The following is a 21,614-nucleotide window of genomic DNA, read 5'->3' on the forward strand; positions in this document are numbered from 1 at the left end:
TACCGAAACTGTGACGATATGTGCTTTCGTGCTATAAAGAGCACATTCCCTCTTCACCTTAGCCTGGCAGTGCTAGATGCAACGAGGAGAAGAGAATGGCAATCTGCACCCCAGTGTGGGAGATCAGCAAACCTTTTGGGGCCTAATCTTGTTATTTGACAGTGGCAACATAAGAGAGCCTTTCATAAACTCAGGAATTTTTTTTAATGTTTTTTACTTTTTTATCCTTCTTCCTTCTGATTATGGGAATGAGTAGGTGGCTTTGGCCTTTGGTATAAATTGGCTTATATTATTTAACCTTTACTAAGCTGGTGCTGTCCTGCAGTGGAGCTGTTTGCACGGCCCTGCTGGAAGAAGATTGTAGACTCTCCTAGACCAAGATTTCCAGGAACGAGATCTAAACCCAGTGGCAATAGCATGTTTTATGTGGTGTTTTTAGGGAACTGCAGCAAATTCCACGTAAGCTCTTCGACCTGCCTGGAGTATTATGAAGTTGGGGGTCCGAATGCTATCATCTCCTTTTGCAGATGAGGAGACTGAGGCATGGGGATAGCTCATGACTTACCTAGGGTGATGAAGTTAGTTGGTAACAGTGACCAGTGCGGTGACCAGAAAGGCAGATCTGTATTCCTGCATGTCCTTTCAAGATCACATGGATTAGACAAAGCGAACACATGTACGTGGTCATTCTCCCTGCCTTCAGCCCCAGGGGGTCTCTGAAACTGCTTTCTGCCCCTGACCTGAGAGCCACTGCCCTGGCACAGCAAAGGTCTTTTTTTTTTTTTTTTTTTTTAAGATTTTTTATTTATTTATTTGACAGAGATAGAGACAGCCAGCGAGAGGGGGAACACAAGGGGAGTGGGAGAGGAAGAAGCAGGCTCACAGCAGAGGAGCCTGATGTGGGGGCTCGATCCCATAACGCCGGGATCACGCCCTGAGCCGAAGGCAGACGCTTAACCGCTGTGCCACCCAGGCGCCCCGACAGCAAAGGTCTTGCTTGCTCTTTCACCAGTGGGATAAGGCACCCGATAGCTTCTCTGAAATCTGTTTTCCTCTTTCCACACAGACCATTTAAGAATCACTCATTGCTTCCTCTGCAAAGAAAACACAGGCAGCAAAAACAACAATTTAATTAGCCTTTCGCAAAAATGTTCATCCAAACAGGATTTAATTATGATGCAGTTGACTTAGATAACCATATTGATTTGGGGTAAAGGATTTGCACTTGTTGCAAAATTAATTCTTTCCCTTTTCTAGGAACTGGTATGAAGAAGTTGGGGAGTCCCTTCTTTCTTTTTTCTTTTTTTTTTTTTCCTAAGTTAAATCAAGTACCTGGGCTAAATATTGCCATTCTAATAAGAATCTTTGATCTCATTCCACAATATTCTTATTCCTAAATATACATTCGTCAAGGCTAACAGTCGCCCACGTACACAAAGCAATCGGCCTCATCGACATCAGTAAAACGCAGAGGAAATAAGGTCACTTTTTGGTCAGTTGTTGAGGTTCTTTGTCAGCTTTATAGGGATCATGACTTGTAAGTTGGTATTTCTCAACAAAGTGGAAGCATCCGCATGGCAAGCGAAGTCGAAGTCTCGGTGGCAGCCGCAGTCAGACTTCCTCGCTCCCTCTCAGGCTGCTGGAGGACGCATATGGCCTCAGGCTCAAAGTCCAAGAGTCTTCAAGGACATTGTGCTTCCCACTCTATTCCCATGAGATGTTTCCTTCCAGGTCCAACAGGGCTTTTAGGAAGCTCTGAGATCATCCCAACAATCCCTAGGGTAAGGGTCTTTAAATTCCTTCTCAAAACCTGAACCTAGATGGCCGGAACCGTCACCTTTCTACAATTACCGTGGGATGTCAGAGAGCCGAACGTGGGCACCCAAGTGGAACTTACACAGTGCATTAAATCTATCATTGCCTGCTCTCATAACGAGTCCTGATGAACGTTAATGACTATCAGAAAATAGAACTCTACTTTTGTTTTAAATTGCACTCGAAAGTGGCATTTTACTCAGCCATGTGCCTCTTGTGTTTCAGCTGTAAGGAGTACAAAAATCTGAATTCCTTTTTTGCCATCGTCATGGGACTAAGTAATGTTGCTGTGAGCCGCTTGGCACTCACGTGGGAGGTAAGCTTCAGCTGAGATCCAGCTGTGACTTTTGCCTTAAGAATAAAAATACAGGCTCACCAGTGAGCTTTTTTAATAGAAATATCACTCACACTGGTATAACAATGGAAAAGGTGGGACACTTTGAGGGAAGTGACCTGTCTCCTTTTTCCAGTTGCCTGAGAGTGTGAATTTTAAAAAGTATCGTCCTTTGGCCAGGGGGGATGCGGGGGGGGGGGGAATCTCAGCTTCTTGGTCGATACAAGGTAAATAATAATACATTTAGTTCCTAGGTACAACATGAATCAACAACATTGCTCGGATGATTTCACAGGTTTTGCTCATGGATTCTGTTGTTTTCTGGAACGTCTGCTTATTGCCTTATCTATAATTAAGAGAGGACAGAAGATCCATTTTTATCCAAGTAGTCATTTTGCTCCAGGGAAAATTAGCCAGAAGGCCAACTGTTTGGCCCCGCTGAGTACTCAGTATCTCTTAACTCCCTGGCCGACCTCTCTGTGTATGGAGAAACAACAGTTGGCTAATATTCAGGTTGGAACAAAAGTAATGCAGGTGTGTTGTGAATTTCTGGAGCAAATATCATTAGTGATTTGTTGACAGTTGGTTATCTGTGCTAAACATCTTCATTTTTCATCAGCTAAGGACTCAAAATGTGCCCGACCCCTTACATGTGGTATAAAGTTGAAGAAATACTAATCTCTCATAGAACATACACACAAAAATAGACTCTTACTAAAAATAAAAAAGTATGTGTAAGTGGGACACAGAAAGAGGTCAAGGAGTAGGTAACAGAGACTTAATTTGCAAGGGTGCTTTAAAAAGGCACCAAAGCCTGCTGTTTGCATCTCCAAATATTTTCCTTAAAACATTTCCTTCCCCACTTCCCTCTTGAAACTGTTTTCTTTCTCTGTCCCTCCTAAATGTTTCCATTGTTTATAGGACAGGTCCTCACAAGTTCTTCTGTCTTGGGTTTCTCTTAAAATTCCAGGCAGATGCAACACACAGCAGCTCATCCCCTGAATATAGGAATGAGGGAATTGGTGAGGCCTGCGTGCCACGCGGCTGTATCATCTTCCAGCTGGTAAACGGATGGAGTTAGGGCTGCCACGAGATCGAAACGGCGAAGCCATAGCACAGGCTCCCCTGCCTTGTAGCCCAAGGCTCCTGCAATCTCTGGAAACCTAGGGTTCCCTCGCAGAGAGTCTGCCTTCCCCAGCCTGTTTCCAGCTTCTACTGCCCCCACACAATCCAAATGATTCGGTGGGGAAGATCACAGACGGCACAACGCCTTCCGTGGGTCCCGGAGGCCAAGTGCATGTAGCACATAACAACAGCCAGACGTTAAGGCCATAGCATGGGGGTGGGCGGCACTGTCAGGGTCTCCTTTCTTGGTCTAAAGAGAAAGATCGGAGGCTGCTTGGGAGATGGGAGGGTAGCAGTCCACAGAAGGAGAGGGTTAACTGGCCAGGCCTTCATTTTCATGGGGAATGTGAAGAAGCACTCCAGTCTGCGAGCTGCTGTGCTCATCCTTGCGTGTTCCTGTAGGAAGCACTTTCATTCGTATGCATTTTTGATTTGGGTTTCTCTACCTGTACTTGCGGAGAACCTCCCAGGCTTCCCATGAGGCTGGGGCAGAGAGCAGGATGGCACGGACATGAGCAGGGTGAGAAATGCTGCCTGACCTCCCGCAACAGCAGAACACACGTGAAACTGTCAGTGAACAAAGCGGGGGAAAAGTTAAACTGCATGGCAAAGGGAATGGTCAGCCTGGAAGTCAAAGGCCAATGTGACATCAAGAAAATGGGAGTAAAATCCTGGAGCAGTTTCTCGGCCTTGGCAGTGTTAACACTGCGGGCAGGATAATTCTTTGTTGTGGGGCTGTCCCGTGTAGCTCAGCAGCCTCGCTGGCCTCCACCTACTATCTCTCAGTAGTGCCTCTCACTCTGCGCCACCCCAGTTGTGACACTAGAAAATGTCGGCAGACCTCACCAAATGTCCCCTGGTGGTTGTGGGGTGAGGGGTGCAAAATTGACCCCAGTTGAGAACCGTTGCTCTGGAAGCACAGGGTGTACATAGATTATAGTATTAAGACCCACAAAAATTTGTATTACCATATACTGTACCATATACAGTAAAGGGAGGTAGAGCGACAGATCTAACCAAAACTGGAATTCACTTGTAATTTTTAAAGTGGTCTGTGTCCATGGCAAATTATCACCTAATGAGGTGATTTGGATACTGCGTGTGGACTGAGACCCTTGCATCCCATGATGCCCATTCCGGCTCTCATCCCTTTGGACATGTCCTCTGAGCAAGGATATCAGCTTTCCCTGAAAACCTAACTTGAAAATAGGTACTAGGAAAATGAGCTTGGAGGACATGTGGGAGACTAGTCCCAGAAACAAAGTAAGATTTTTTACAGATGTTTAAACGCTACTATGACAAACTAATTCAGACATGAGAGAGAAGGAAGAGGAGCTCTTCTGTGAGTGCAGAGGCCTAATTGGTGAATCTTTTGTTGCCGGTAGACTTCTGTGCGGGAAGCAGAGCTGAGCTGGGAATCTCTGAGGCCTAGGACTTGGTCAAAGCTTCCACAGTCTCAGGAGCGGAGACACAGCACACTGCTCTGACTTGTTGTGGCCTATCAGACGAGAACAGGGTTTCTAAGATCTCAGGACCCAAGCAAAGAGAAAACCAAAACTTGAAAGATGACTCGACAATGGGCTTCTGGTGTCAGTATGTGGGTATAGCCAGCAGCAATGAATCGGGAATCACATGGGTAGAACCACCGTGTTCCTATGACAGCAGGGCAGAGAAGTCACGTGGGGAGATGCTTGTGTGGAAAAGCACAGAGCATGTGAGAGAGGCGTAGAAAGGAGGCAGGTGATGCGAATTCCAGAGGCTTGACCGTCATCAGCTAAGCGACTTTGGGCATGTCATTAAATGACAGTTTAAAACTGTGAGACCTAATTTCTTCCATCTATAAAACACAGGTTTAATCTATTCAGATAAATATTTATGGAGCAGTGACTACGTACCTGGGGATATAGCAATAAGCACAACTGATAAAAATTTCTATTCTCGCGTAGTTTACATTGTAAGGGAAGAGGGGGACTGAAATAGGTAGTGTCTAAAACTTGTAATCCTACTATTCTCTGGTCTAGAGTCCTAATTGTGGGAATCAGAGAGTTGAAAAGGTGTGGGAGGAGGTAATTCCAAAACACTGTGGTCTGAGAATTCAGCCCTCTGTATGAATAATTAGAAAACATTATAAAAACAGTAAGACCAAACATTTGTAGTTACTTCTGTTTCAACGAGGTTAAGAGTTTTAAAAGGTTAAATTCTTTATGTTCCAGATGATGCTCAAATGATAAGACAGATTACAGCCTGGCCTTTTTTAGAGATGTTTGATTAAGAGCCGAGAAATACATTTCCCCTAGAAATGGTAACACATAATACATATCTAGATATCGAATCTGACATATGAGTGTGGCATTTTCGTTTCATTAACAGAAACTGCCAAGCAAGTTCAAGAAGTTCTATGCGGAGTTTGAAAGTTTAATGGTAAGTGACAGGGGCTCCTTTATTCTGTTCACTGTCTGCATTAATCCAATTTCTGATTAGCTGAATTGAAGTTCTCATTTGAGAAATTTTACCTGTCCTTGTATGACTTTAAGAAGTTTATGATCCTGTTTTAGTGCTGCTAAAACAAGCATGTCTGACTAATGAATGGCACCCTCAGGAGCTAACTTAAAGAGGACTTATGTCCCACATAAGGTCAATTTGTGTAACTAAGAAAAGCAGTGTAATAGGATCCTTTCCGCCCAGCACAGGTGGGCTCTGGGTTGGAAGCTGCATTTGCCTTGCCTTGCCAAAATTATTGCTCCCCATTGGCTGGGAGGTGTTCACAGACAGAAAAGGAGTGAGTGGGAGCTGGCAGGAGTGATGGGATGGTTTCAGAGGGGGCACAAGGGGCTGGCAGGGCAAGGTGGGGAGGAGCGGCTGGAGTCAGAACTCACAGGAAGGAGGCGGTGTTTGGGGGGGGGGCGTCCCAGGAAGGAGGCGGTGCTTCAGGAGAGGGGCGTCTCGTGGGGGGGGGGTTGTTTGACACATGTATTTGCTCGAAAAGGGAATCTCTCCCCTCAATCCCTGCAGGCAAAACTCCCTCTCAAGCAAAAAAGGAAACAAAAAGCAAATAATTTTCACGTCAGACGGGAAGTTGTTTTAAAACAAAAATCAATTTAACTACGTCTACCTTTCTTCGTTGATAACTATCTGATTGGGGGGTAACAAGTCTAGGTGTGTTAGGAGTTAGAGAGGGTGTTATATGTGTCATTAGTCATTAACCAGCATCTCTCTGTTCTCTAAAGGATCCTTCTAGAAACCACAGGGCCTACAGGCTGACAGTAGCTAAGCTGGAGCCTCCTCTCATCCCCTTCATGCCTTTGCTCATTAAAGGTAATTCTAAGGAGACACACAGGTCAAGCCAGGGAAGAGTTTGTGGGGAAGAAAATGAACAAGAGCTAATCAGACTGAGCTCTTTGGAAAGAATGGTCCCATCCTTCCCCCTTCATCACCTCCTCTCCCCCTTGACTTTTCGGAAAGGGTTGGGAAGATTCTCAGAAGAGCAGGGATCTGTGATTTGGAAGACATGATAGTGAAACAGAGGGTTAGTTTGGAAATTTTACTAATCTCAGGTAAAGTGCTTTCAAAAGTTAAACACCCAACATAAAAAGAACTATTATCAGCTTTTTTCAACTGCAGTGTTATGCAAATCCTCCAGCATAATCTAATGGTGCTATTGTGGTTTCTTGGTATGACATATTTCTGTTAGTGATTAGAATGTGACTTTTATTTCTGTGCAGATATGACATTTACTCATGAGGGGAACAAGACATTCATTGACAATCTAGTAAACTTTGAAAAAATGGTACGTACAGTATTATAACCTTAACTACAGTGTTTTTTTTTTACATAAAATCTGCATTTGCACTAATAAAGGAAATAATTTCCATATGTGCTGCCGTGTTAAAAAGGTAGTTACACATAAAGGAGTATTGAAAGATTTGGTTCAAATTGGCTACCTATTTTCGTCTGTCAGTTCTCTTTTGTAAAATTGAATGGTATTTGTGCCGCAGCTCACAGCGGCAGCTAGCTTTTATGCTGTGTGCTTGGTCCTGGGCTGCCTGTTGCTAAAATGTGCGAATGTTCCAGAGTGACTTGCATGTTGTTGTTTTGTTGTAAGGTTCCTAGAGCTAGACTTCCCCAGGATGCCTTTGAGTTGTTTATCTGCTGAGCCTGACTTTAGTGCCTGTAGGTAAACGGCAGCTCCATAGCAGATCCTTCTTATGGAGTGTTCCTCTAAATGTATAGATAAATCAAGTCTTCCCAAGTTCAGAGAAGGAACTTAAGAATCTTCATAACTAAAAACAAATTTTTAAAAACTAACAGATGTGGAACTGGCATATATTCGGTAGTTTGCAGCTCCCCTCATCAAGGAAAAGCTGTGATCTGGCGGGAGTTACTTTGCCGTTTATTTTCTTATCTTCTGTGAAGCAATAAAGCAGGTCATGCCAAAACCTATCTTTAGCCTCATAGTGCATGTTCATGGAATGCTCCATTGTCTTCTAAATCCTCTGGCTGTGGCCTGGATGGCTGGGGTGTTGCAGTGTTATCTCTGTGTGGGTAAGCATCTGCCCCGGGTTAGGGTTTGCAGGGGGGAATATGGCACTGCAGGAAAAGCTCGGGACTGGGGAGTTCAGGAGTCATGAGGCTCAATTCTCAGCTTCGTTCCTTTGTAGTGACCTCTTAACTTCTCTGTGGGTCAGTTTACCCAACAGAAAATGAGGTCCTGCCTGCTCCATCTATGTCTGGAGATTGTTCATGGGTCCAGAATATGTAGTATTCCTTTAAGCCGTGTACAGTGCTACAGTATTCTTCTCAGAAAATGGTTCTTCTCGTTGTTTCTTGAAATTCAGCTGGTATACGTGACTCCAGGAGAGCTGGAAACATCCTGCAGTGATCCTGTAAGGATCACACCATCCAGCTTTGGGAATGAGCTTAATGCAAGCCCAGTCTGGTGAAGAAGTCCAGCAATTGCTGGGGAATTGGTTTCCATGCCTTAAGCTTGTTAGGAAAGAGCATAGGAGTCCACACTCCTCAAAGACTCCCTGTGCTAGAGGGCAAATATTTCATCAGTAGTGTTCCCTCCAAGGGCAGAGTACAAGCATCTCTAATACTGTCAGCTTAATAATTCTTTGATCAAAGTAAAACAACATTCTTTGCTCACTTATTAGTATGGAGAATTAAACATATTTCCCTGATGTCTCAAAACCTGTTTTCCAGAAATGAAAGATTTAGCAAATAGGTAAAGAACCTTCCAGATCACTTATGCAGAAATGCAGACTAAGGGATGGCTAAGCCAACTCTTTGACTATAAAATATACATGTGCACAGAGGCGTAGAAGGCAGAGTTTCCTAAAGAGTTGACTGAGCTTCAGAACTTTTGATCATTAAAGTGAACGAAACAGGACAAACAAGAATAGCAAAAATATCTGTCAAGAAGAATGAAAGTTGTTTCCTCTGGGCTTTTAGATCTTGGTGTCGCATCCATAACCTTCAAAGGAAGAGTTGTATCCGATGGCTGTTAAGAGAGTTCCCCTCCCCCATTTCTCCACTCCATGCCCACAGCAGTCATGGGGAGAGACCCTTCACACCCTGCTCCTCACACCGCGTTCTCAGAGAGATTCCACTTTAACTTAAAAGCAGCTGAACGGCCAAGATAGCAGTTCAGCTGTGGTAGCAGAAATCTGAATTGACAATGGCTTTTGCAACCGAAGTATATTTCTTTCTCATGTGAAAGTCCAGGCGAGTGTGGTGGCTCATGAACTGGTCACGGTCCCAGGCATCTCCTCTCTTGCCATTTCTCCATCCACACGGTCCAAGATGGCAGACCACCACGCCATGTCAGGTGGAGGGAAAGGGAGAGGGAGAAGGTAAAGACACACTTCTTGCCTGTAAGGATGTGACCCGGAGTGGCATTCACCATTTGGTTCACATTTGACTGGCCAGGAACTTAGTCACATGAAAGGAAAGTCAGAATATGCGGCCCTTATTTGGGGCATCCATGTGCCCCACTAAAAATTAGGGGTTCCACTACTGTGAAAGAGAAGGGAGAGAGGACACCGAAAGAGAACTGGTAGTGCTCCACTCCAGCAGCTATAAGCTTTATTTCATTTGGTAAGTCACACCATGAGGAAGTTTAATTTTACAGTTGCCTTTTTTGTGAATTCGATGTTACTGGAAAGTGACATGGGATTTCAAAAAGATTTGGCTGTTTTTTAAACCTGGCTTTGGCCCACCTAGCACTTGTTGTCAGCTTTCCAACCTTCTCTCCCCATAAACAACCCCACACCCGTCCCCAGAGCACTACCACTGCCACTTACCTCCTCCACGAATGGCGCTACTGCCCCTGTGTGTCTTGGGGAAGGAGACAGCTCTCCTTTCAGGTTGGTGTCCACGCCATTTCCCAATCATTTATCGTGAGGCCGAGGTGGTGAGCGGAGCTGGCAGCCCTGGTGGGGCTGGGAGCTGGTCTCCCCAGAGGGAGCCCCTGCCAGGGGCAGAAGTCACCAGGGTAGCCAGGAACACAGATGCCTGTTCTTGGTGACAGCCTTGCACAGATACAGCAAACTACTGTGCCAGCCCTGAGTATTTTTATTTTGAACCTTTTTACCCTTGAGGTATGAAATGAGGATTAGAGAATTTGTTGCATATTGGTTTTCAGGATTTATGAGTATGAACAAAAGAGAATTCACACTCTGATCCTTATGCAAAGTAAAAAAAAAAGCAGACATTCTTTCATTTGGGGGAAACATAAAGGAGTATTCAAAAAAATGTGTGAATAAAGCCCTTTGTAGCTTTCTATGGCATACATGAATATTTATCACATTTAGGAGGGAGACGAGCAATGGATTAGGGGATAATATGCTGGCTGGCTGCCACTACCCCAGGCTGCAGAAAGCGTGCTGATAGCCACGGTTGCTACTGTATTAGGAGGTTGGTTCTATTTCAGACATACCCATATTTAGGTGTATTTATTTATGAACATTATTTTAAGATAGTCATTTTATTTGGAATGAGAAGCATGGGGCAAGCTTCTACTCTTCTGGAAACATTAACAGAAGCTAATTCATTGAGGAGAGAGAAATGCTTTGAATCCTTTTATTTCTGTGTCACTAATTATGGCATTACATAATTAGCAACGATATGTTTTCTATCACCAATAATATTATTACAAGATCCATGGAGAAAGCACTAGACTTATATCAAGCTATGGAAAAAAGAACCTCCGTTAAAAATTGAAATGTTCAAATACATCCAATTCTCAGAACTTTCCAACACAATAGAAATCTACAAGAGGACCTTGAAAGTTTATTTCTTTATATAAAACTCACGAACTGGGCTAAATGCAGATTTTCCAAGAGATATGTTTCAAAACAATGCAATCTGTGTTGACTGTTCAGACAAAAGATTTTGCTAGGAAACAGAAAGAAATCCAATAAATAATCTTTGGCCTTTAGGAGATTATATACTGTTAAGGTAAAAGCATAAACACATGAAATATTAAAAGCAAAAAAAAAAGGTATAAGACCTAGTTCACGATAGTAATAAAAGAGATGTCCGAAAGCAATATGCAAAGCAGTAACTTCATGCAGCTATATCAGGAGGAAAACAAAACCATGTTAAATACAACAACGTAATATAATCAAATCCAGACTTGTTACCCTGACACCATCCAGCCTCACCTCACACTTCATCTTCTCTGTACTCAGTCCAAGTTGGCAAGAACAACCTTCTTTCTTTTTTTTTTTTCCTGCCTCGGGGCCTTTGCACTAGCTGTTACCTTTGCCTGAAACTGTCTCCTGCCAGTCTTCACCCGTCTGTCTCTTTCTCATCATTCAGGTCTCAGCTCATGTGTCCCCTCCCCTGAGTGGTCTTTCCTGACTACCCTTCGAACATTCTTTTATCTTCCACACCCAGCATTCTCAAACGGATAATCTTGCCCTGACAGCTGGTTTTATAATCTGAGACAACCTTTACTTGCCTCTTCATTGTCTGTCTTCCCCACTAGAATGTAAGTGTCCTAGACCAGGTATTTTGTCTGTTTTGTTCACTGATATTTCTGCAGCACTCAAAAAGGTGTCTGGCACATCATAAGTATGCAAGAAATATTTGTTGAATAAAGAATAACCCAGTCATACTCCAGTGTTGGACCTAGTGAGATAGGACAATACACTGAAGCGTTTTTTTTTTCCTGAAGCATTTTTAAAGGATTTTATATAAGGGCACCTGGGTGGCGCAGTTGGTTAAGCATCTGCCTTCGGCTCAGGTCATGATTCCAGCATCCTAGGATCCAGTCCTGCTTCAGGCTCCCTGCTCAGCGGGGAGTCTGTTTCTCCTTCCCCCTACTCTTGCTCACTCACTCTCTTTCTCTCTCCCTCTCAAATAAATTAAAATCCTTAAAAAAATAAAGGATTTTGTATAACAAAGATTTAATCCAAAAGTGTTTTCTATTTTATTAGAAAATTTGATTAAGTAGAATGTCCCAGGCATTTTGCATTACTGATAGTTTATGCAAGATGATGCCCTTAGCCTTCTGTTCCAGAGTGGACATTATTCTGTCTCCCCTGCTCTCTGCAGTGCTGTGTCTGCCCTTCATTGTCCTTTCCTGAACGCAGAGATGCACAATACTCTGCATGTGCCTCAACAGGCACTGAGCCCCTGTGTCCCCTGCCGGTGAGATGTACAATATACCACAAGCATCACGCTCATTACATGTGCGTATCTGTAGGTCACACACCTCCTGGATATTGAAGATCCCTGGCCAGGGGACAGGGCTCAGGGTTCTCTCTCAGTGATGCATATAGTGGAGGCTGGCTGAGCTCCTGGACCTTTTTGTCTTTTATCTCTGGTCTTTACCGTGCACTTAATTCTGCTTGGTTGCTATCATGGGCACAATCTTTGTACGTGAGAGGCTATATATATTTCTAGATCTTGTGGGAAGAAATTCCTGTCCTAAATATGTGAGGATCTGAATAAAAGAATCAGGTGATGTAGGTGTGGTTTTACACATGCTCAGCAAGGAATAATTGACTGAGATTCTTTATTTGATAAGCGTACAGATGGGGCCAGAGTCAAATCAGTCAGGGCAGAAATAAGAAAAGAGGCAATGTGGGAAACATTAAGAACGCAGTCGGCAAAGATCTCAAAGGGCAAGAGAAGGAAAGACAAAAACTGTTCAGGGTAAGCATTTAGAAGAGGCCTGAAGTCCAGGAGCAGCTTCTCAAAGGACTCAGAGCAAAGAGGCAGCCTGGCCCCAGAAGAGGAAGGCTGTTCTGGCCGCTGTCTGTGTGGGAGGAAGGTCAAGAAAGTGTAACGGGGCAAGAGGGCATTGCCTGCAGGGCCTGCTGGTCTGAACTTGAGAAACAGACATGAAAGTCTGCTCCTCTTCAGGGACCGGAGAGCTAAGGGAAAGCCTGGATGGGGGGGACAGGATTCAGTACAAAGGTGGCCGGAGAAGATGGAGACGGCTGTAAAGGCCTGCTAGGCTATCGACTTATCTGGATAGGCGTGAAAGGGTAAGTTGGCCAGCCCATTCCTGCAGGCAGGGTGCCACAGAAAGGTAAACAGGGAGGCCCAGGCCCAAGGGCCCAGTGAGAAGAAGCCCCTAGGACCCTTCACTGGGTTCAAGGGAATTACTTATATCGGAGCTGGAGGGAAATTTGTGTTTGGGACTGTAGCCTAAGGCCTCTTGCCTGCACCAGGCTGAAGTGCAGACAGCTCCTTCCTGTGGACAGCCTCTTTCTACTGGTCATTCTCTAAGCCAGGCCCCAAGAAGGACATTTGCTTCTGAGTTGCTCTGCTTTCAGCTAAAGAAATAAATACATGAGGGTAGGTACAGAGTCCTTCATTTGCTACCTCCTTTTTTCTTCCTGAGCTTCCCTCCATGAGTTCATGTCCTGAGGGAGGTTCATCAGCCTTCATCTGGGCCCATCCCCCAGCCTTGTAGGTGAAGAACCGCATGAACATGTTAATTTGTGCACATAAACTCTGAAGACCTAGACCTAGAATGGGTCTCCGGAAAAACGGTGGCTGTGTGTGATTTAAAACCTTTTCCAAGGCTCTGACTGCGGACTGCTTTCTCGGTGACGGCCCTTGCGGGCCGGCTGCTGGGTAAACTCTTAGGTGGTGATTCCCAGCGGGGGGCGGGGGCCCATGGAAATCAGTTCCGGTGTGGAGAGTGGCATTCACACTGCCCACCTACACTGGTTTAGAGCGCCTTCTAAAGGACCGTGTTCTCCTCACTTTGCCCCCACATTACAAACTGCTGTTCTCAGAAGCCAGTTGCTAAAGGGAGTGTGTCATAAACCTCAGGTTTGCTGAGATGGGAAAAAAGATGAGAAGCTTTGCCTTGGAGTAATCGAGTATTTTCCCACCGGCCCGCATCATAGCAAAGCCACCTGGCCTGCTCCAGGCAGGCCAACCGGCTCCGGCAAGATCGTGAAACCTGGGGTATCTATCATCTTTGGCTTCGTCCCTGCTGTGGCAGTTGGATAACAAAGCCTGTGTCTCTTTAACCTTCGCTTCTGCCAACCTTAACTGAGAACACCAGTGAATAAATGCTGTCTGCCGTCAAAAACAACATGTAAGTCTTAAGTCTGCGGAAGGATTGACTCTAACTAGGTAAATGCAAAATCCCGCACTCTGGTCCAAGAAAGCAACTGCACATCGACGGACAGGGAGGCTGTGTCCAAACAGCCACTCAGTTCTCACTGAGATAGGCTCCCAGGTTTGATTCACTCGTGGTTCAACAGACGTCAGCAGTGTGACTTTTTGTACATTGTGGACTCAGATGTGTAGCCTCATGTAGACCAAGGAAGGAAAATAATCACTCTTCTGCCCTCTGATTTGCTTAGTCTAGGGCACCATGCTAGAGACTGCCCTAAAGAGACCCAAAACTGTCAAATTGTTCAAAACTGAAAAATTGTTACAGAAATTGTCAATATTTAGAAAGAACCAGAAAAGACTCGGGGCGTGGGAATGTCCACAATGGTTGTCTTCAAGTGTTTGAAGAACTGTCCTGATAAGAAGGAACTAAATGTGTTTGTTGTGGATCCAGAGCTCACAACTAGGATCAGTGGGCAAAAAGCAAAGGGATACTGGCTTTGACTCAGAATGATAAAGAAATTTCTAATGGTCAGAGATGTCTAAAAATGAAAGGGGCTGTCCTTGGCAGGAATGAGTAGCTCTCAGTGGATGTATCCAAACAGAGGGAAGCTGCTGTTGGTAGGCAGGCTATAAAAGGCATTATGCACTTGCAGACACTTGAAGAGGGGGACCTCAGAAGCCTCTTTCAGCAACCCAGGGGAGTGCGAGCAGGTTACTGCAGGTGTCAGTGGGTGCAAAAGTGGGTGGAGTTAAAGTATCCAGTTAACCCTTCTTTGGCCTTGTGAAAGCATTTCGTAAGCATGTGTCCCCTAGCAATGCCAGTGGGGTTCACACATGCTGTGGCACTGTGGCAGGGGTTACGTGGGGCAGTGTGACCATGCAGACCTCACAAAGGAAAACAATGGGCCTCGTCGCAAAGCCAGATTTGGATCTCGAAGTTAAACTGAAGTTACCTTTGAGTACAATTAAAAAGGATACGTCAAAATTAAAACCATTGTTGAAATTAATCAAAGATTTAGAAAGGTAGAATGAACTCCAGAGCTGGAAATTACTGATTTAAACAATTGTTCTCACATTTTAAACCACATAATGAGCTAAAAATTATGAAGCCTTAGAGTATAGCTGTAAAGAGTAGTCTAAAACCAAAGTCAGAATGAAATGTTTTAGCTTTCAAAACTAAAAAGCAGAACAATTACTCCCTGCAAAATGGTATAGGAAGAGGTTTCTGACCCCTGCTAATTGTTTTATTATTCTTCAGAAGGGGCTCACTGGCAGCATTTCCCGGGGTTTTCAGTAATTACACTCCATTCAATATCTGAAGAATTACAATAATTCTACACGGAATATACTTGTGCCCTTCGGATGCAAAGCCCAGAGAAGTGAAAAAACAACTTAAAGTAAATTAGCAGGAAAATTATCATGGTTCCTGTTTATTTCAGGCTCCATATATCAGAGGCTAATTATACATTGTATGTTACGTTTTCCTGGAGGTATTTGTAATATATTTCTCATGCTGATCAACGGACATACTGGTTTTTAGGACCCTTTATAAAAACGAAGTTCAAACTTTTCCGATTGCTTCTTTGTGTACGAGAAATTATCCAGTGCAGACACATGTCACGTAATGCTTCCAGAGTTCTCAAAGCAGTAGTATTCAGCAGGGTATTATCGGCGTTCACATGTACGTATTTGTGAAGCTTCGACTCTTCTATGAAGCTTTTTCAAAGTTATTTTCTTTTTTTTTTTTTTAAGATTTTATTTATTTATTTGACAGAAAGAGAGACAGCCAGTGAGAGAGGGAACACAAGCAGGGAGTGGGAGAGGAAGAAGCAGGCTCCCAGCGGAGGAGCCTGATGTGGGGCTCCATCCCAGAACTCTGGGATCACGCCCCGAGCCGAAGGCAAACGCTTAACGACTGAGTCACCCAGGTGCCCCTCGAAGTCATTTTCTATACTTTGGCAAGCCAAGGGTCCATGAGAGAAGAAAGCAAGGACTGGAATTACATAGCCACTCAGAGATAAGAAAATCTCTTTTCCTGGCTGGAGCCTTATCAATTTTCTGCTAGTGTTAGAATTAATTCATCATCTCTGTGAGACCCCTTTAGAGTCTGAGCAGCAAAGGTGTCCTGAGACAATACACAGAGCCTGGGGGTCCCAGCTACTGTTAAAATATCCTGAGCAAGAAATGTACATCCTGGCTGAGAAATGGTGGGTGGGTCTCACCGATGTTTTTCCTCATGTTTCTATCCTTCCTACTTTTTATTCCTTTCTTCTTTTGTCTTAAACTAAGTTGAGTACAGTTTCAAAAAACTCCCTTATAAGTCTTTTTGGCAACCAAAACATTACCAAGAAACTAAGAGGATCACTTAATGACAAAATTAACAAAGGTTAAATAAATTATGATCTGTCCATAAGATTGAATACCAACTCATTTTTTAAATGTTTTAAAATGCAAGTGGCGTGGAAAACAGTCACGATACCATGTGAAAAAATTTCTATCAAAACAGAAAGATGCGTATAAAATACGACTTCAGTTGTCTGAAAAAGATGCTTTCACACATTTGTTTTTAAAGCATTAGAAGGAAATGTACCAAAATATTAATGAAGTGACCCTGTGAAGTGATATTCTAAGTGCTTTTTACTTTGCTCTTAACATTTTCTGCATTTTCCCATTTTCTAAAATGTACACGTGTTAGTGTGACAATCAGAAACAAAGAAAAATGAAGGAAGGAGGGAGGAAATCAAATAAGAAAGATTAACATTAAAACAGACTTCTGCTGGCAGGTTAGAAGGGTCGGTAATACCCAGTGTTTACGGAAATGTAAGTAGCGTAGTTTGATTGCAGTCAGTCAGTAGAATCTAATACCTTGTTACAGAGTCCTGTTTACTGGGAGGAACTTAACAAGCTAACCCTTCTCCAAATCTCGGAGAGTTACAAATTCTCTGACCAAAGTGCACAGTGACCTCCAGAAGGGGTGGTGAAAACTAGTCCCGAGGGGTAAGATACTGTCTCAGAAACAACAGACTGATTTTTATATCAGAGGCACAAGCGAACAGTTGGAGTGGAATTAAGCCATGAGTATTCCTCATCTGAGAAGCACCTTGTCTGTGTGACCGTGGGTGCCTCTTTCAAGTAATTAAACCGGTTATACATCAACCAGTTGCCTCCAGATAGTCAATGTCTCAGAACAGGCCGTTTTTCATGGTCACAGGTATTACTGAAATATATAATGGTTTGTTTTCCTTTATGGATTATACCCAAAGCTTACCTGCATTTCACTCTTTCTTTTTTTTCTTTGTTCTTTTCAGCGCATGATTGCAAATACTGCCAGAACAGTGAGATACTGCAGGAGCCAAGCCTTCAGTAAGTTAAATGCCGCTGTGTGCTATAATCTAGATCTGGGTGATTGAGTCCTTTTTAATGAGGCTATGGAGACATTCTAGAAGTCTGGACAATATTTGATTGTGTCAGGGACAGTTTAGACCATGAATTCCCATGGGATAGGGGCCTTGGGTTGAAGGATTTTCTAGTTTTACAACTAGAAACTAACCATAGGAATATTATTTTATGAATGGACTTAAAGAGAATAAATGTGCTCTTTCTAGTGTGGCTAGAGACAGCTAAGACATGAATGCCAGCAAACCCGCCTCAAACCAACTCTCTTTATGACTCACTGCTTGATGTTGAGAAACTCACATCAATTCCTGATGACTAAGTTCTGTCGTTCATAAACCAGGAAAGATAATATTGTCTCTTGGGATGTTGCAAGAATGCATTAATGTGTATAACACATTTGCAAATGCCCCATAGCAGGAATTCATATTATATTTCTAGTATTCCCATGTGAATATAAGATGTTCTTCCTAAATCTGAACATATAGCACAGTAACTGGTACCATACAATGCTTTAATGTAAAACTATTACTAATAATAAATAGCAATCTTAAATTGGTAGGGATTAAGTTGCATCACAGCACCAGATCATCATGCCAGACCAGTGCTACCATCTCCTGGGCTGGGAGTCAGAAGGTGGCCCCTATAAAGTTCTTTGCTAAATTCATTGTATGAGTCACTTGAAGTTATTTGGCTTATTAAGCCAACGTGATAATTTGAGATGGACGTGACTGTGGGGCTACCAGTAACATCCCCCCTCCCCCAAGTAAAGCTTGTGCTAAGAGACTAAATTTTCTCAACTTACGGATCAGAGCTGTCTTTACCCTTCCTAGCCCAGGACTGGCCCAAAGTGAGGGTTTGCTAACAGACGATGCCAGACCTGCTAAATGTTCATTTGTTAATGTACAAAGGGGAAAACCTAGGAAAAATAATCTTTACTTGGGGAGCAAGTAGACCTTTAAAATTTTTATTCAAATGACTGTCCCTCCTCTTCCTTCTAAAGTGAAAATAGTCTTGTGCATTGTCAACTATTGCTATGTGAATTCTAGAAGAAATGGAGTGTCTCACATTTCTTCACCTAGTAATTTACTGTCTGTGTGAGGACATGGTCTTCAAGCTGTTATACAAGTGAATATGAGAATATCTAAGTGATGTCAGTCTACAACGAGGTCCATGAATCCAGGGCCCTTCAGGGGGTCCAGGAAATTCCTGAAATTAAACACAAATTTTTCATGCCTGAGAGGGTTCGTAGCCTTGAGAAGGTTCTCAATGAGCTCTAAGAGCAGAAGAACTGCCACAGACTCTGTTTTGTTCCCTAAGCCTCTTTGGAAGTAAATCCTACATTCTCCTACATCTTCTAGAGAAGCTGGCGGGGGTAGGATGGGGAATTATATATCTATACATAAAATACCCACTGCATTTGTTGAAGTTATCAGTAACTGCTGGTAAACAGCAGCTGCTCAGCGCTGAAGTCAACGGTCTATAGATAAAGCTATAGGAATAGATTCATAAACATTGTGGGGATATGTACAATGTCATTACAGTGTATTGTAATGTAGAGTACGCTGCCAGGGAAAAGCGAGGAATTAAACACTGTGGGATTATTTATATATGATAATTATACTGATGAGTTTCTTCTTAGAGTGAGTAGGGGCCTTTGTATCTTCCGTCTGCTTTTCTGTGTTCAGACCTGCACCACTACCCTCCACCCCTGATGCAGATGGCATCCCAACTGTCTTTGGGAGTGATGCGCGGATCTAAGCAGAGCAAACGGACTGCAGAAGGCAGCGTGTCAGGAGGGGAAGACCCCCGGCCGGGAGTCTAGACTCCAGCTCGGCCACTTCCAGTGCGCTGCTAGATGAGAGCCCCGCGCTGGCGATCCGTGGGGCAGAGGTGGCCCGTGGCCCACAGCACAGGTGCTGGGTCTAAACAGAGCGTTTCCCCCCTCTTGTTTGAAAGTAATGTCACCGTTAAGAAATGGAGAGAATTCCCAGGAAAGAAATCCAGATCTCTCATATCTCTAGAAAAGTAGGACGATCTGGCAACTCGGGGTGCAGATTGCCGTGTGGCCGCAGCCTGCGGGAGCTGAGGGTCACTTCCAAAGGGAGCTGTGTTCCCAGTTCACCACTGCCAGATTTGGCCTTCCTCGTCCACGTAGATTCTCTGCGGAGGGCTCTGGGCACTTGATCCTTCTTTCAGCCTGGCTTTCGGGGAACCTGTTCACTTCAGTTCGCTCCCGTGCTCACATGCGTTGGGGAGTCTAGGTGAGAATAGAACAGTAACTGGGATTTCTGAACAAGTCGAATCAGGGAATCGAAAGTCTGGCAGAAGTTCTGACTTCAGCCCGTGTGCGCAGCCTCGGAAAGCACACACGGCTGCAGGACTGCTGGGTGCCGGACCGAGGAGCGAGGAGCGGCGGGCTTGCTCTTCTCACCGGCTTGTTGCAGTGTTTTGTTGCAGCTGTTAAGTGCTTTGGTTGGGAGCTAAGGAAAACTGTCTTTTGCCCTTAGTCCTCATCTGTATCAAAGGGAGCAGAGAGCTGAGTGTGAGACACAGGTGGGTGGAAGAAGGAAGCAGTTTTAATGTATAACCAGGGGCTATCAAGGGATGCTTTCTCTTTTATTTGGTGCCATTTTTTTCTTTTTTTTACAACATGCAATACAAAGGAAAATGATCAAAATAGGTGATTCCAGGGGAAAAAAGGGTGGGAGAAAGGAGATGGAATATCCAAGTGGAAATATTTCAATGAATATGGTACGTTGAAAGGTTGCAGTGGAACCTTGGAATCCATGATAAATGTAATAAGTAATTGGAGAAAATAAAGCTGTATCTTATATGCATATATTACGCAAGGCCAATTTGCTCTTTTCTCCTTCAACAGATGCTGATGTGGCTCAAGCTAATAAGAACCATCAGGATGTCCGTAGTTATGTACGGCAATTAAATGTGATTGACAACCAGAGAACTTTATCACAGATGTCACACAGATTAGAGCCTCGTCGACCATAGACATTTAAAGTGCCCAGAACAATGGTTTGCCTCCAGTCCACAGTTTTTCAAAAATGCCATTTACGCTACTGCTGACTGTCTTGTCACTAGAAAATTCTACAAAACAAGCAGAAACGCACCCTGAGACATCTCAGGGCCGCAGCTTACCAGCGTCCTGACAAGAGAAGAAATTCTTTGACTTGCATAAAGTGTTCACACTCTAGCTTAGTACTCTCCAATTTGTAGTCACCCTATTTTATTTCCAATTGTGCCGTCCTCTTTGATGAAACATAAATTAAGTCCCACATGAAGAGTTTGGTAGAAACACCATCGTCAAGAGACATAGCAAGCCCCTGACGGTTTTTCTCAGAGAGTTGGCAGGATGAAATATGCTTCAAATAGGGTTTACTTGGCTACAGCTGTGGTGGTCTAGTTTCGCAGTTTTTATCTCAACACCTTGATTTGGAGCGTGGGGTTTTGGAAGGTGTTGAGGAATCATGTAAATCCAAATCATAAGCTGTATTCTAGCATCTTCATAGTCTTACCTCTGAAGGAATTAAACCCCACCACATTACTATAAAACATTATGGCTATTTATGTAATTTAGGGAGGACTGGTCTGTAATTTCTGAATGATATATAGAATAATATTTATGTTTACAATGTAACTTTTTTAAACTTACAAATCAGGATTACATACATAAGAATTCCACTAAGAAACTCCAAGGTTCTAAAAATTGCCAGCGTTAAGATAAAAAAAAAAAAAAGAATATTTCAAAAGAGCACAATATGCACAAAACATTTTTCAAAATTAAAGTATTTTCCTGGGCATTAAAAACCTTTACTATTGGCTAATTATTGTTACTGATTTAAAAAAAACCACATATTTTCTGGACTTAAATGTTATTATAAATATCTTAATTTTCAGCAATTGTTTTGCACTTTCAAATAGATTGTAAATAGTTCACTCAATCAATGGTATAGTTATTTATTTGCTATATAATAGATATTGTGCCAAATGATTACTTTTTATTTATTTTATTTAGTATGTAATTTTGGAGTACATTTTTTCCTCTTTTCACAATTAGGCTACATTTAATGTGTAGGAATTGTATGTAGGTATATCTTCTGTAAATAACAGCTGGTATCTTCATTAAATATAATTGTTGACAAGAAAAGGTCGTGTTGTTCTCAATTCCTATAATATGGGTGCGGTAACTTTTTGGTATGATGGGGCCCTGCTTTTTTTAATTGAAATAAAATTCACATACTATAAAAATCACCCTTTTATAGTGCAAAATGCAATGGTTTTTAGTATATTCACAAGGTTGTTCAACCATCATCACTAATTCCAGAACATTCTCCTCATTCCT

At 43.2% G+C, this 21,614-nt stretch overlaps 1 protein-coding gene across 9 annotated transcripts in view; it reads left to right on the plus strand.

Moving 5' to 3' along the window:
* Positions 1-21,404, plus strand: part of RAPGEF4 (Rap guanine nucleotide exchange factor 4) — a 285,737-nt gene extending 264,333 nt beyond the window's left edge. For all 9 annotated transcript variants that reach the window (XM_019802960.2, XM_019802961.2, XM_034654748.1 and 6 more), the window contains 6 exons: positions 2,041-2,131; positions 5,645-5,695; positions 6,502-6,589; positions 6,997-7,061; positions 17,170-17,224; positions 20,136-21,404. In XM_019802960.2, the coding sequence (XP_019658519.2) occupies positions 2,041-2,131; positions 5,645-5,695; positions 6,502-6,589; positions 6,997-7,061; positions 17,170-17,224; positions 20,136-20,263 (478 nt within the window). In that variant the 3' untranslated portion in view covers positions 20,264-21,404. The remainder of the gene's footprint in view (positions 1-2,040; positions 2,132-5,644; positions 5,696-6,501; positions 6,590-6,996; positions 7,062-17,169; positions 17,225-20,135) is intronic.
* Positions 21,405-21,614: the final 210 nt, after the last annotated feature.

Source organism: Ailuropoda melanoleuca, chromosome 2 (genome assembly GCF_002007445.2).
Source record: "Ailuropoda melanoleuca isolate Jingjing chromosome 2, ASM200744v2, whole genome shotgun sequence".
Lineage (NCBI taxonomy): Eukaryota > Metazoa > Chordata > Mammalia > Carnivora > Ursidae > Ailuropoda > Ailuropoda melanoleuca.